Source organism: Centrocercus urophasianus, unplaced genomic scaffold (assembly GCF_019232065.1).
Source record: "Centrocercus urophasianus isolate 14NV4802_14NV808 unplaced genomic scaffold, USGS_Curo_1.0 seq_11, whole genome shotgun sequence".
Classification (NCBI taxonomy): Eukaryota; Metazoa; Chordata; class Aves; order Galliformes; family Phasianidae; genus Centrocercus; species Centrocercus urophasianus.
This window is the reverse complement of record NW_024884253.1, coordinates 83358082-83372597: the sequence shown is the minus strand read 5'-3', so window position 1 is coordinate 83372597 and position 14516 is coordinate 83358082. Positions and strand designations below refer to the sequence as shown.

The following is a 14516-nucleotide window of genomic DNA, read 5'->3' as shown; positions in this document are numbered from 1 at the left end:
CCAGCCAAGTTTAAAGAACAAATAGCCTTTGGTAGGTTGACAATAGCTTAACCAGTATCCCACTCTTACCAGAATATCAGTGTTGTGTTCCTGATCTACAGCATGACACACAAAGACTGGCTTCAAAAAAGGGAGAAAGAAAAAAAAAAGGAAAGAAAATAACATCTACCTACTGTACGGACAAAAAGAAAGACATTGCAACATTGCAGTGAGCACTGAGAATGAAATAAAATGCAGAATGTTTTCTGAATCTCCTTTTTACATGGAGAACGGATTTCTGCAACCAACAATTTAGAACTGTTTGGGGAAAAAAACACCACAAGTGAAGTCCAGCACCTCTATGCATTCATACCAAAACCTTACAGCCAATCTCACACTCCTGAAAAGGCAGCTGTTGTGAAATCAAACTTTTAGACACCAAATCAAAGCGTTGAGGTGTTGTTGGTTGGTTGGTTTTTTTTTTGTGTGAGCCAAAGAATGCCCCAGGCCACACAGGAATGGGTTGGCATTTGAACAGAGTCCTGTTAGTGTTGCTTGAAGAGAAAAATCCACGCCCCAAAAGATAACGTTAGAGTGCAAAGAGCCTCCACTCCAGCTTCATTGAAAACACTATGAGCTATGTGGAGCAGAACTCATTCTACCTACCTAAACCAAGTAAGCCGTGTGGCACAGAGCAATCTCAAGACAATCACAACTGTTAGCTCCCTGGGAATGTTGTTTTAGAACCAAGCTAACATTTGACCTCAAAAGGTTCTGTGAAGCTCTTAGTTTTCATGCTAATTCAGAGCACAGAAATGACTTCTCCAAGATAGGAATTTCAAAACAAACCAACAAACAAATAAACAAAAACACCCAAAGGATAACTACAAACATACTCCTGAGCTGTATGCCACTCTGTCTTATAAAGAATCCTTCACAAAGAATCATTCCTTTAGGACCCAGCTTTCAAGCTTCAAGCAATTAAACTAAACAAATCACTAAAACTAATGGCTCTTACTCCAGATAATATCAAGATGGATGAATGGTTTCATTGCTAATAAGTAAACTGATAAACTACAAAATATCTGCCAAACTGAAATTTCTAACACTAGAGATTTAGTTGAATTGAAAACTAAACTATCTTTACTTCCTAAAGAAAAAAGGCCTCCATAGCAAATACCCTTTCTGTGGATACAGCATCGTAACTGTAATGCTATAACTCTACGGAAAACACAGCAGGGTAGCAAAGTCCTGGGCTGCAGCAGGTGAGGATAAGCCCAAATGCAGCAGCCACGGATGCAGAAAAAAAGGAAAAAACTTGCTTGCCCTTGGAAGGCCACAGGAAGGCAGGGATCTCCAGCAAGATACCCTCACCTCCACTGCCAACCCTTAAATGAGGCCTGGAAAGGGTTGGATCCCGGCTCCACACCCCTTCTGGTCACTCAGGAGCACTGCATGTACCTGAGCTCCTGCCTTCCCACCAGGTGCTCAATCACTGCCTCAGGTGTGACTTAGCATTTCTGCTACATTCAATGCCTTGTTTCCAACCTTCATATCCTACTAAGGAGATAGACATGGGGAAAAAATCATTACTTATACATCACTGATAATCTGATTTCATTCTTGTACATCTTCCTTCCTTTCTTAAAAACAAAAATTTTCTCAAACTTATACTGATCTTCAAATGTGATTTAGACTTCACAGCTCTCAAAAGACAAAATTTTTGTTCCCACTACTAGAAATGTTACTGCGTTTCCAGAGACCTGCAGGCAGAATGCAGTGACAAAGGAGATAGTTTTCTTCATTCAAGTTAGCCTTAAATTAATAGATCTGTCATACCTTTCAGATGGTTCCACACGCTGTTCTTCAGGCAAACTCTTCTCTTTCACTTCCTGCAAATTATTTCAAGATTTAGCTGAACATATATACTATACACAAAGTGCAAACAATGAATTGTGTTATTTATTTTTTTTGCTAGTTTTTTTAATTTATACCACTAAATACACCTCTACCTAGTTAATTTTGTTCACTAATTCAATATTCCAGGTACAGCTAAATTTGGGGGCTAAAACAAGTACTGTTGCTTCTCTTAGCATTGAGGATGAACTGACAGAACAGTTAATCACATTTGTCAAACTCTCTAAAGAAAGTAATTAAATGAAACATAATGGTAATAGCATTGGGTGACGGGGAATCAAATCAAGTTTTCTTAATAAAGCTAGTGCTAATTTACAAACCCATTAAAAGGGCTTCACTTACATCATTTATCAAAGATCAAAACACAACACACCCTTCCCTTCAAAAAAACCAAACCCAAGAGTTGCTGCTATGCTCTTTTTTAGAACTCTGTTAAAGAAAGATTGTGCTGGTTAAACAATACAGAGATTAAGAGATTTCAAAGCAGTAACCAATCAGTAACGACTGCCCATTTTCATCTCTTGCCTAGAAGGTCCACAGATTTAACACCTGGCCGTTTTTACATTCAGATCAGTACTGGGAATGTGGTGGTTTTTCAGAAAGAGATGCCACTCTTGTTTTTACAGAAAAATTACCAGAGACTCCATCTACACCAAAGGGATCAAGAATTATAACCAAGCACATTGTCAGACATCTCAGTTGGAACACATAGCTCACCTGGAAGAGCTTACACACAACATCAGCATGCTCCATCAAGGACAACTTTGTGTACAGGAGGATACAAAAGGAAAACACTGCTTCTGTCTTTTAATATTCTTTCACTGAAAACAGCCTGACCCTACAGTACATCACTACATTGTGAAACCACCAGAAGCCACTTAATTAATCCAAAAATGTAGTTAAATCCAGAAAACCTGAACCTTTTCTCAATAGCTCCCACTGCTTTCATGCCTATCTCAAGCATACTATCTGTATTCTTTGCAAAGAAAGAGCATCTCGTTAAAGTAATTGGTTACAAACATTCCAGGCAGGTAAGGACTGCAGAATTTACTTACTTTGTGCTTTGTATCTACTCTCTGGTGAATTTTGCTAGAATCAGCAGATGGAGTCAGAGATGGTTTAAAATACTGGGTCCGACTTCCTGACAGAGAGATTGCCTTTGGTGTCACCAGTTTTTGAACAGGCGGATGGTGAGATTCCATCTTAGAAAGGAAAGCAGTAATCAATTTATTCTGGCACCCACCAAATTTAACTGCAGTATTTATGGATGAAAACAATTACAGAACTATAAACATCCCATTAGTCTTGGAACTCAATGATAATCATTAAAAAAATCTAAAAGCATTCAACTCATAGAGGGAAATCCTCAGAAAACCAGTGATAAAGCCCAGAAACCTACACAGAAGTAGCCAAAGTTGGACTAAATCTCATTTCAAAATTGGGCAGTTAATTTCATAGACAAAACAACTCACGCTACCATAATCAAAATAACTCATGTTCCTATAATAGTCCTCTCTTTTCCTCTGCCTACACTGTGATATTTTTTCTAGCTTAATCCACTGATCTATCATTCAAAGCACTAAGCAACTGATAAAGCCTTCTGGGCTTCATACTACCTACATTTTCCTCCTTCAAAGCCAAACAAACACTAGAGCACTTAAAAAAAAATGTTGCAAAATAACCTTAAAATAATCTCATTCACTAAAATGTCATCTAACATTTTAGATTTGTACTAAGCACACTTAAAGTACTAGTTCAATTTCCCCATTCAAAGTATTTTCACAAACCAGAACTGCTTTTTTTTTTTAACAGAAAGCTCTGAATGTTCTGCAAAACTGACTTCACTGAACTGTCAAACAGAAAGCAAGCTCAGGAGGCTATGAGATTTACCAAATGCTCCACCCACAGTCTTAATGAACAGAAGAACCAGTCTTACAAAGTTTGCTGTTCTTCCATCTGAACAGAAAATGTCACACTAAACTTTAACTTCTCCCAACACCCGGTAATAAAATTCACACTGCCTATAATGTGATTAAAAATGCATCTTTCTAAGAATTATTTGAACATTGACTAAAACGCATCTTATTTAAATTCACAATTCTGCTTTGAATGAACAGTTTCATTGCTGGCTTTAAAAGTAAATGACTTAAGTAAATAAAAATTGCCCAGTTAGCTGTTTAGTACACCAAGAGCTATTCTGTCCAGTGCAGATCCTTGAAATAAGTGGAATACCACATACAACACTGCTACCCACTGCAAAAGTTTTGCCTGAGCATACAAGAGTTCTGTCAACCCTACGCTCACTTCAGCAGGAAAATAGAGAGCCACATCCCTTGCAAATAATTGCTTTTCATCACAGGCTACTCTTCTGCCAAACATTATGAATCCTAGCATTATGAATAGACAATCTACCTCCTTTTACCCAGTGACAGCTGTGTGCAACACTCGTTTACTGCCTGACAACTTCAAGCTCTCTGTTGCAAATCTGGCAGATCTTTCTTAATGCCTTATCACAGGTGTGGTTCTACAATTTAACTGAGAATTCACACCAGATCTGTTTGCAGTCAATTGGGTAATACTTATGCTGTACTTTACTTTTCTGTAATCTTATAATTTAGCACACATGAAAAAAGAAGGTGCAGGAAGTCTCAGATGTTTGTAAACTCTGAAGTGACTGTAAACTTAATTATACATCTAATCAAGGGATTACATAAAGGACAGAAATTAACAATTTTCATTTTCATTATCTGGATGGTGATAATAAACAGAAGTACTCCTTTTCTGCACCTGAATCAACACAGAAGCCTGCACTAAATCTATATGACCACTTGATCATTACTTTGCTATCTGTGATCACTTCTTCAAGATCAAGCTTTCCCAAACAGGAATTTTAACACACAGCTTCACTCCAAGATGAAGGACGAGACAAAACCACTTTATGTGTTCTAGAAAAGTTGTTCATTTGACATATCAAGCCACCACCACACAAAGGTCACATAAATGTTCAACCTAAGTAATCTTCACAGCTCTTCATTTAGTGCAGGTAGAATGACATTTTTTTAGCTGTTTTCACATGACCAAGATATGAATTTGTACCTGTAATGCTAACATTAACTTGTACTCATGCATACAGTGCCACTGAGGTCAAATTTCTTGTGATAGCACTGAAGCAAAGAAGATTTCTCAGTTTAAGACATCACTGGTTCTTACCTGTTTTCGAGAGGAATGGAAGCCCGTAATGTCCAGCACGCTTCTGTCCACAGGCTAAGGGAAAGGAAGAAAGCCTAAATATTAGAGATCCTTTCTTTCCTCCCCCCCCCACCCCTCGAGAGAAGGTTTCATGCAATAGAAATGCGTGGGTTTCATGGTCAACTTACAGAAGACAGCGGACTGGTAACAGAAGATGGAATTCTTTTAGCATCCTATGGAAAAAAACAATCAATAAATTAAACAGGGCCCAACATAGGGAAGAATTTCATTCTTTACTGGCACGTGTACTAAGCTTTATAAGTATATGAAATAAAGCAGATTAAAAGGAGTGCCGCTTACTGCCAGAGGACTTGACATCTTCTCCAGAGACTGCAGGATGCGCCGTGCTGTGGAACTTGTCACACCATAGGATTGCACGTTTGCTTGTTTAGCTTTCATTTGTCTTCTTACTGGTGTCTGAAAAAAAACAACACTGTAATTGTCATGCTGCTCAATTTTGATTTAAATACACATGTATTTTACGTCCCTAGGCTACACGAACAACATAACCAACATTCTCTGACGACAGAAAAAAATGCATTCACTGGGAGTTCAAGACATAATGAAAATACATTCTGAGTTTATAGCAGTTGAACTGGGTCTCCAATACATCTTGCACAAGGGATAAAACTAAAAAAGAAATCCATATGTGTAGAAAGTAAAGATGGAAGATGTTATGAGTGCCAGCATCTCTGAAGCAGTAATCAGAAAAACAGAACTGAAGCAAAGGCTTGTGATGCAGAAAGCACTTTGACTGACAACACATCTGAAGAGTTTCATAATGGTGCAAGTGTACCATCTTTAAATCAGTGCATACAACCACAACCAAGAATTCCTAGTTTTACTTCTCTCTTGCTTCTTCCTCTCCCTCAGGAGGGGAGGCTGCGAATCTTTTTCTCTGTTTAGTAAGATAAAGCTCTGACTTGAACAGTAACAGATCAGAACACATTACAATGAAGAAGTAAACTATTTAACTTGCACCACAATTTAATTCAGCATGGCAGTGTAACCACATTGTGTTTATCACACAGTGTGAAGATAGGAAGCAGACTGCACAGCATACAAAAACTGTAGCAAGGCTCACAGCATCATGTAATGGTTGATCTGGGAAGGGGCCTCTGGGTCTACCAAGTCCAGCCCCTGCTCAAGCGGGGACACCCAGAGCAGGGTGCCCAAGCCTGCATCAAGGCATCTCAGAGAGATCTCCAAGGAAGAGACTCCACAGCCTCTGAACAGCCTGTATCAATGTTTCATCACCTGCACAGTGCAGAAGTTGCTTCCTGATAACTACATGGAACCTCCAGTGTTCCGGTTTATGCCCACTGCCTGCTGTCCCAGCACGAGGCTCTGCTAAAAGAGCCCAGTGCTCCATCCTCTTGGCACCCATTCCTCAAGGATTTACAGACATTGATGAGATCCTCCCTGAGCCTCCCCTGATCCAAGCTGAACAGGCCCAGCTCTCTCAGCCTCTTCTCGTGAGAGGTGTTCCAATCCCCCCATCATCTTGGTGGCCCTCTTCTGGACTCTTCCCAGTATGTTGCTATAATCCACAGCAAACAGGAATAAGCAAGCTACTCTCTCCTTTAAAAGCCTAATATTTTGGTTCCTCTTTTCTGTGTAACCAACAGTTACACTGCAAAAAGTTAAAATAACTGATCAAAGAGGGCTCCCAGCTTGCAGGAAGTTTTAAAAACAAGTTTTCAAGGTTTTCCCATGCATCAGAATGCCCTTGTTCCATGTCTGAAATGGACTGCCAGAATAAATCCAGAAAACAGTGTTTCAATTTCCATCAAGTTCCTTTTGATTTTTATTTTTTTTTTTAATAAAGGGCATTTTGATTAAAATACTTTCCTACCAAACCTGATTTGACTTCTATTTTTGATTCAACTCTTGTTACTGAGAGCCATCAGCATTTACTTACAGCTTCATTTCAGAGCACCCAGAACTCTTAGGGCAAATAACAATTTTCAAGAACAATATGAAACAAAATAAAAAAGAATGCTACTGCTCACCTTGAGATTGCATTTAGTCCTGCATGCCCCTCTCTGGGCAGAAGTAGAATAAAGGATTTGCAATGCTATTTTAGAATGAACAGCCTTATACAATTTATTCATAGCATGGGTGTAGGTATGACTGTGTAAGTTCTACAGATAAATATCAGACAGGTCTGACTACTGTAGCTTTTGCTACTATAAACACAGGTTTTTGATGTTATGCTGTCACTGTTTTAATTGCGTGATGTCATTTAAACATGATACAGTTAGAGGTACACAATGGCACTCAAATGGAATATTTTTAAAGACTTAACAATAGAGGAAATCCCAACTACTAACATCTAGCTTTAACAGTCATTCTTGTTCATTACAACAAATCTTTACATAATACCTATTGAAAATAATTTAAATAGCAACTGCCATTTAAATTTCTACTCTTGCAGACGGAGAGGGGAGAATAGGAGCTGTTGCCACATTCTCAGCTCTCCTCTGAAAGCTACAGTACACTCCTTTAGTATTTCAACCACTGTTTCTTACCATGCTGTTTTTCCCATACCTGATAAGGAGCAATTCGCACTTTTGTCTGCCTTGCTGCTGCAGCTGCTCCACCATAAGTGGTCTTTCCAGGGTAAAATGGAGAATCTCCAAGCTGGCTTGTCTTAAAGACAGAAGTGTTTCCAAGCGACTACAGAAACACAGTATGGTAACTGGTTAGTAAAATGGGCACACATTTAAAATGATTCAAATAAATACTGTGCGGTACTTACAGGAGAGAGAGCTCCAAAAGCAGATAAATTGAATGCAGGTTTCTTTGAACTAGATGCAGAATGCTGGGAGAGGGAATGAGATCTTTCAGCTTCTGTGGACCAGAGCAGTGGTGCTGAATTGGTTTTTGAAACTGCGATATCTGCCAAAAAGAAACACGCTGGATGTAAATGCCTTGAGTACAAAAAGAACTCCTGCTATTAAGGGTCACACTGACTTGAGTTCTTTAATACAAAAAATAACCTTGACTTCAGCATTCTTTAAACAGATCCATTTCACATACAGTCTGAAAATCAAGTACCAATTCTGAACTTGAAAACTGTTCAACACAAATACAGTTACTTTTCAGCAATCTTAGGAAGCCAATTCTATGTTTCCAATGCAAAGTCTTTTTTTTTTTTTCTTTCATATCAAGATTAAAGGGAACTCCATAATACCAGTGCATCTGTGAGGACACAAAGTTTTTCTTGTGTTGGTGAAAGACTGGAGGCCAGATAGATTAAAACTGCACAAGGTTTTAAACCTGAAAGATTCCCCAGAGGCTGATCTTTAATTTGTTAATTTGTTTCCCATGTACTTTTTTATGAAGACACATCAGAATGCTCTAGTAGACAAAGGTTATATTACTAAATCCTGGCAACATCTTCTCTGAACTTCAAAAATATGTACTCCACAAAACTTGCTGAGAATGCCTCAATCCCTGTCTATACTAGAAAAAGCTGCAAACCTGCTGTTTGCCCTTTCACAGTGAGGTGACCCAGGTACCCATCTACATCAATACAACATTCATTTTTTATTTTAAAATACTGTACATTCCTTAGTGAGCTCAGCATAAAACATGGCAGCATTGACAGCAGAAGCCTTCTTTCAAGAAAGGCCAGAAAAGCAGCTCAAACACAGTCAGAATGGTTCCTTTATCTGCTCTTTGTGAAATACAAGAAAACAACCTGCATTTCCATTTGTCACCTGCAGTTCCTCACTTTTAACTAGCTGTCTGTTGGACATTGAGTCCCTCTTCCAAGTGATCAACCCAGCTGTCAAGCCAGAATAAGTCACTTTCATTTGCTACCACCCCATTTTGAACCACTGTTCAAAATCTACATACAACTAGCTGAAAGTAGGTAATCAGCAGTGATTTTTTTGTAACATCAAGGTCTCATAAATGTACTTCCGAGCACAATTCTATTAAAATGTTGACTGAAACAAATACTTCTAAAACACTAAAAATTCAATTCAATTCTCACTTCCAAAGCTGACATTCACTTTTTTTACCAAGTTGATGAGGAATCTGAACAAATGCAAAGTACTTCATGTTATGTAAAAACAAAACTAAAAATTAAAAGTATGAAAATTACCTTTATCAGACGCTCTAGAGGAGAAGCCACTGGTTGTTGAGATGTTATCATCATCGTGCTGAGAGGTAGAATCTTTTATTTCTTTTACAAGAGACAGTCCAGGATTGCCAATGCCAAGTGTAGAAGATGTAGAGGGCTGACAAGGTGGCACAGCGGAATCTAACACGGTACAGTTCAAATGGCTCCGATGCAGAGACGGCCTTGTTAACACAACCGAAAAGTTCAATGCTGATCTACTCGTGGATGGTTCTAAATACAAACAGGGAGATGATCAGCTTTCCTATAGACAAGCTCATAGAAGCCAAAACCTGTTTTCTATCAACAGTCAAGCTATTGCCAAGATCTAAGCACAAAAATAGAGAAGCCAAATTTAACTTCTTCCTCATCCAGATAGGGTTTCATCTGTGTGACTACAACAGCAACACTACTTGCAATTCTAAGTATTAATATCACATCAAGAAAAAGTTAAGTGTGGGGCTTTACAACACCAGGTTCTGACATCATGCTCAAGTGCTGGATCTTTTACTAATCAAGCATATAGACTCCCTCCTCTTGCTTGAAAAGCTTGCAATAAACTTCCAAAATTTGAGATCATGTGGCAAGTTGCAGACAACATTGCAGTTTATATAATCTTGGCACAAAGATCCCATTAGTTTGAATACAACATGAAAATGAATGTTTGCAGTACTTCAGCTTTTTTCTTTTTCCTCCCAAACAAACCTACAAATCAGGTCATACCACATGTAAACGTTATCTCCTATCCGTTAACTTCTGAGATTGTAAGCCAAGAGACAAGTAAGCATGTTGGCCCAAGTAACCAAACAAGCTTTTTTTTCCTCTGGAACCAAAGGGTCTACAAACACTGCCAGTGGCCTGGAAGGGGTGGCCTCACAGCTCCAACTTGCTAAATGAACAGGACTACTAATAAATATCTTGCCTGATGAAAGTTCACTCTCTCAGGAATCCTAAGAATTCAAATGATTTTGAGCAGCTCTCCCCTTGATACTTGCACCGAAGCTCGAACTAGCTAGTTCAATTCTCATAGCCACTGCAGTACCACTAATCAGTTCTCCAAAACATGAGCAGATTTTTAGGACAGTATTGCTTTAGATACTTGATCAGCCAAGCAAGGAATAGAGGCTCTAGCACATAGGTGTCTCACAGCCGAAGAAACACGTTTATCTACAATTGTAGTAATAACTATCTTAAGGAAAAAAAAAATCAAATCTTAAACATAGCAAGTAACAAACGCAGACAGCAACATAAGTTAGTCAAGGTTCTACACGGCCCACCTGCTCCTGATCTTCTGGAGTTAGTGAGCTTGCTGTGCAGCTGTTCTTACTAAAAGGTTCTTTCACACAGTTCTACAGAAAAGCCAGCATGTGTTCCCCAGTCATGAAGACATTATCTATTGCTTTATTCAAGCTTACTCCCAAGCTACAGCAACACAGAAAGCAATAAACTCCTTGTTTACAATTAGATGACATTGGAGGAAAAGATACTTCCTCATTATTTTTGACAACAGAAGCAACTGACTTTCCATATTATCTATGATTACCTTTACACACTCAGACAAAACCACTCTCCTTATTAAAAGATAAATTCCCCCAACAGCTATCAAAGAGGAACCCAACTGAAAGCACAAGCAAATTTACACAGCAGTACTACAGAATCAGTGGGAGGAACCTGATTTAAAACAAAGATGAATTTTTAACATGGTATAGAGGCTGCAAGTCTCTGACAAGAGTCCAAATATCTTTTCAAAGACAACAGCCTAGACACTAACACATATCTTAATTTTATTGAATATTCTAACAATACTGACATAAATCACATGCACGAGTTCCCCAGTTCGCCATTAAGCTAACAAGGAGCTTTACTAAATTGATTTAAGTCCAAAAGGTAAACAAATACCATTAAAAAAACAAAGACATGAGAAGAATTTTTTTCCTCTGAATCTACTTTTTGTTTTCAGGACTTCAAAACAAATTAATGTTTTTAATTGCCTCAGGCAGTTAGACAAAGTTTCATTCCAGGTTTTCTAACAAAGAAAGAAGAAAATGCAACTTAGCACACTTGTAAATGAGTATTTTCAGCATTTGCTACCTGACTAACAGAGTACATGAAGTTAACAGATGGCTTCCAAGAGTTCTAAGTTCTATGCTTTATACCCATATTACAGTTTAAAGCTAAGAGTCAGTTTCACAAACTGTTGTTGTTTTGAAGTTTGTTTTTTTTTTGTTAGCTTGCAGGGCAGGGACTGGTTTTAATTACATCAAAACCCTCTTAGCAGATTCCATTGGAAATTCAAATTCAAAACCAGAAATCTGTGAAGAAATAGAGATAACCAGAACACTAAATGATTTTTCACATACCTTCCAGGTTAATTCCTGCTGGTTCAGGTGTGACTCTCCCATCGGTCATTATGGTATCTTCATCTCTATAATTATGATGATAATTTACTGGATTCTCTTCCTGATTTGTAGATTCATTTGTATCTACACATTCATCTTCACTTTTATTAAAATACTTCTGTAGCCATCCTGGTACGATGTTTTTCACTGATTCTGTCATTCTGCTAATAATTCCCTGCTTGAAAGAAGAAATACTTCTTTAATTACAGAAATTCAGCCAACAGGATGTGCTGGATACAATCTTCCACAGACCTCAAAGACAGAGGTTATACAGCAAACACTGAGACCAAGAGTAAGATGCAGGAGGCTGATCCTTAGTATAGGACTGGGACACTTGGGGATGCCTAAAATTCCCCTAAGATTGATTCCTGACTATCTATTGATATCCAAAGTTCTGAAGCTTCCATCAAAGTTCTCCAGCAGCTTGTCAATTCACAAGGCCATCAGGAAACTATTTCTACATAATCCTGATCTACATACTTGTTCCACAACTCCTCCTCCACGTACTCAATTGGAAACCGCATAAAACAGAAAGCCAGCAGTTACCTGCAGCGACAGTGATGATCATTCTATCCACTAAGAGCAGGGAGTCTAAATATTGCTGCTTCTTCTCATGCTGAATCACAGTAATAACATGCATCAAAAAAAACATTGCTATACTCTGAACAGTCAGTGTAACCTGATCAAAATCCAGGAAGAAACACAGCTACAGCTGCAGTATCAGCTGCATCACAGCAGATACGTTAAATAGACCCCTTCTGATCAAATTTCACTTTATGGACATTAAATTTCGGACCTCCAAACACTATTACTCCACAACTACTATATGCTTAACAGCCATTTCCATTTTGCCATTTACAAATCCTTGGCAATTCTTACATTCCTCGTTAAAAGAATGTTAATTTACCATGTTATAGATGTTCACTTTTTCCCCATTGTTCCCTCAAAACTTTAGCATCCCTTTCTGTCCAATGGCTTGCAGCACTCCCTCTCACAGTGCTGACAGCCACGGAGCTGCTTGACTCCTTACACTACAACCAAACATGAAGGCTGACTCAGCAACTCCAACACTGAAAACCAAGAAGTGACAAAATGTGAATGGAATACAGCAAAAAATCTGTTCAGCGGTTGCTGATGTGTGCGCCTGGTTCTGTAGCAACAGTCCTGCTCTACCACTTTTCTGGCTTTGGGAAATAGAACTTTCTAGCTGAAATTATTATTTGGGTGTAAAAAATTGATAATATGCTTTGAACATGCTGAAGTCAGTTACAGACTAACAAAATTCTGAGATAACAACCATGCATACACACAAAAACAACAACAAAACCCCACATAACCAAAATAGAAGCCTGTATCATTGAAGTATTCCATAGACGACAGCGCAAACACTGAGACACAAGAATTATAAACACTGATACACCCTTGAACCCAGAACTAGGAGGGAGGTAAGGGAAGAGGAAAGAGTAGAAAACAAAAAGCCTTTTCACAGGAAGAAAGTCATTCTAATTCACAATTAGACATTTTTCCTAATGATCTGTTATTCTGTTGTTTACTTGCACAAGGACAGAATAAATACCCGGGACAGTTTCAGCCGCGCAGGATACCACGGAATAAACACATCCATCACAATTACTACATTAAAATGCACTCATTAAAATGAGTACAAAGTGCTCAGAACGTTGCTATTCTTCTCTTAAACACTAAGCCTCAGCTTTCCTGCAGAAACCACAAAAGCAGCTGATGCCAGAGTTCACAAGCAGTTCAACGCACGGTGTCAGCAGAGCAGAGCGGCTCCTTCTAATCCCCCAGCCCCTCGTTGACACCTTTTCCTCTGACACATTCCACTTTTTACCAGCCCTAAGAATGAAAGAGCATCGGGACGAAGCATCATACAGGACAGCATTTGCAAAAAAGAGCAAACGCTCAGGCATCCAAGGCAGCGTTCTTTCACTAAAGGCACTGCTTCACCTAGTATTGCTGGAGAGTTGCTCACACAGAGCACTGCTATTACAATAGGCCCACAGGTCTCCCTTGCTGAAGAAATCCCACCAGTACTGAGCGCTGCCGAAGATGAAGGAAGAAGCTGCAGGCATCCAGAAGAGCAATCACCCTGTCAATCTGCAGTAATCCAAATGAATAATTGCAGTCTAGCGAGACAAGCAGTTAGAGATGACGTTTTATCATCCACATCTAAAGCCAAGGTGGTCTGACCCTTTCTTGCACATGGCAGCCTTGCCACCATTGTCCACGCTACCACCTTTCTGAACCCAGGATAACTCCTTAATTCAGAAGCTGGGAGCCTCCACCCAGCCATACTGCAGAGTGCTGCCGGTACATTCCAGGTTCCCTGCATGGGCATCAGCAGTCCCTCCAGAGGCGGTGTAAGGGACCAGTGGGAAACTGACTCAGAGACTTGAGTTCAAGAGAGAGGAGGTCTGGGTCCTGCAGAGGCAGAGCAGCGAGCAGTTTTACCCACTTCCTCTTATGGCAATTCACTGAGGAGAGGGTGCACAAGCACCAGAGGCCGTTGCCGAAACTCCCCAATCTTCTGGAACCCCCCAGCTGAGCAGACACGAAGGACCTGCCACGTCCAGGGCAGTCTGCAACCAACTGGACTACGTGATAGTGAGCATGCACGTTTTGTTGTTGGCTGAATCACAGATCAAGGCTCCAACTCAAGACAACACTGGGTCCAAGAACATGGTGAAAAATCTCTTTCACTTTTGTTTTGTCTATCTTTCGCTGTCTTCCTGTTTCTCCCCTCGATCTCTTTTCATTTGTTTTCTCCAACAGCCATTGCCTAAATGTGCCTCAGAGTAGCTGACTAGGAAATAACACCTGTG

The 14516-nt window shown here is 39.4% G+C and overlaps 1 protein-coding gene across 1 annotated transcript in view; it reads right to left on the bottom strand.

The window, feature by feature from the left end:
• Positions 1-14516, bottom strand: part of NUP153 (nucleoporin 153) — a 46592-nt gene that overhangs the window by 16758 nt on the left and 15318 nt on the right. The window contains exons 2-10 of the mRNA XM_042833568.1: positions 11635-11851; positions 9260-9508; positions 7907-8046; positions 7696-7824; positions 5446-5562; positions 5274-5318; positions 5107-5160; positions 2952-3098; positions 1819-1871 (exon numbers count right to left, since the gene is read on the bottom strand). Coding sequence (XP_042689502.1) covers positions 1819-1871; positions 2952-3098; positions 5107-5160; positions 5274-5318; positions 5446-5562; positions 7696-7824; positions 7907-8046; positions 9260-9508; positions 11635-11851 — 1151 coding nt within the window. The remainder of the gene's footprint in view (positions 1-1818; positions 1872-2951; positions 3099-5106; positions 5161-5273; positions 5319-5445; positions 5563-7695; positions 7825-7906; positions 8047-9259; positions 9509-11634; positions 11852-14516) is intronic.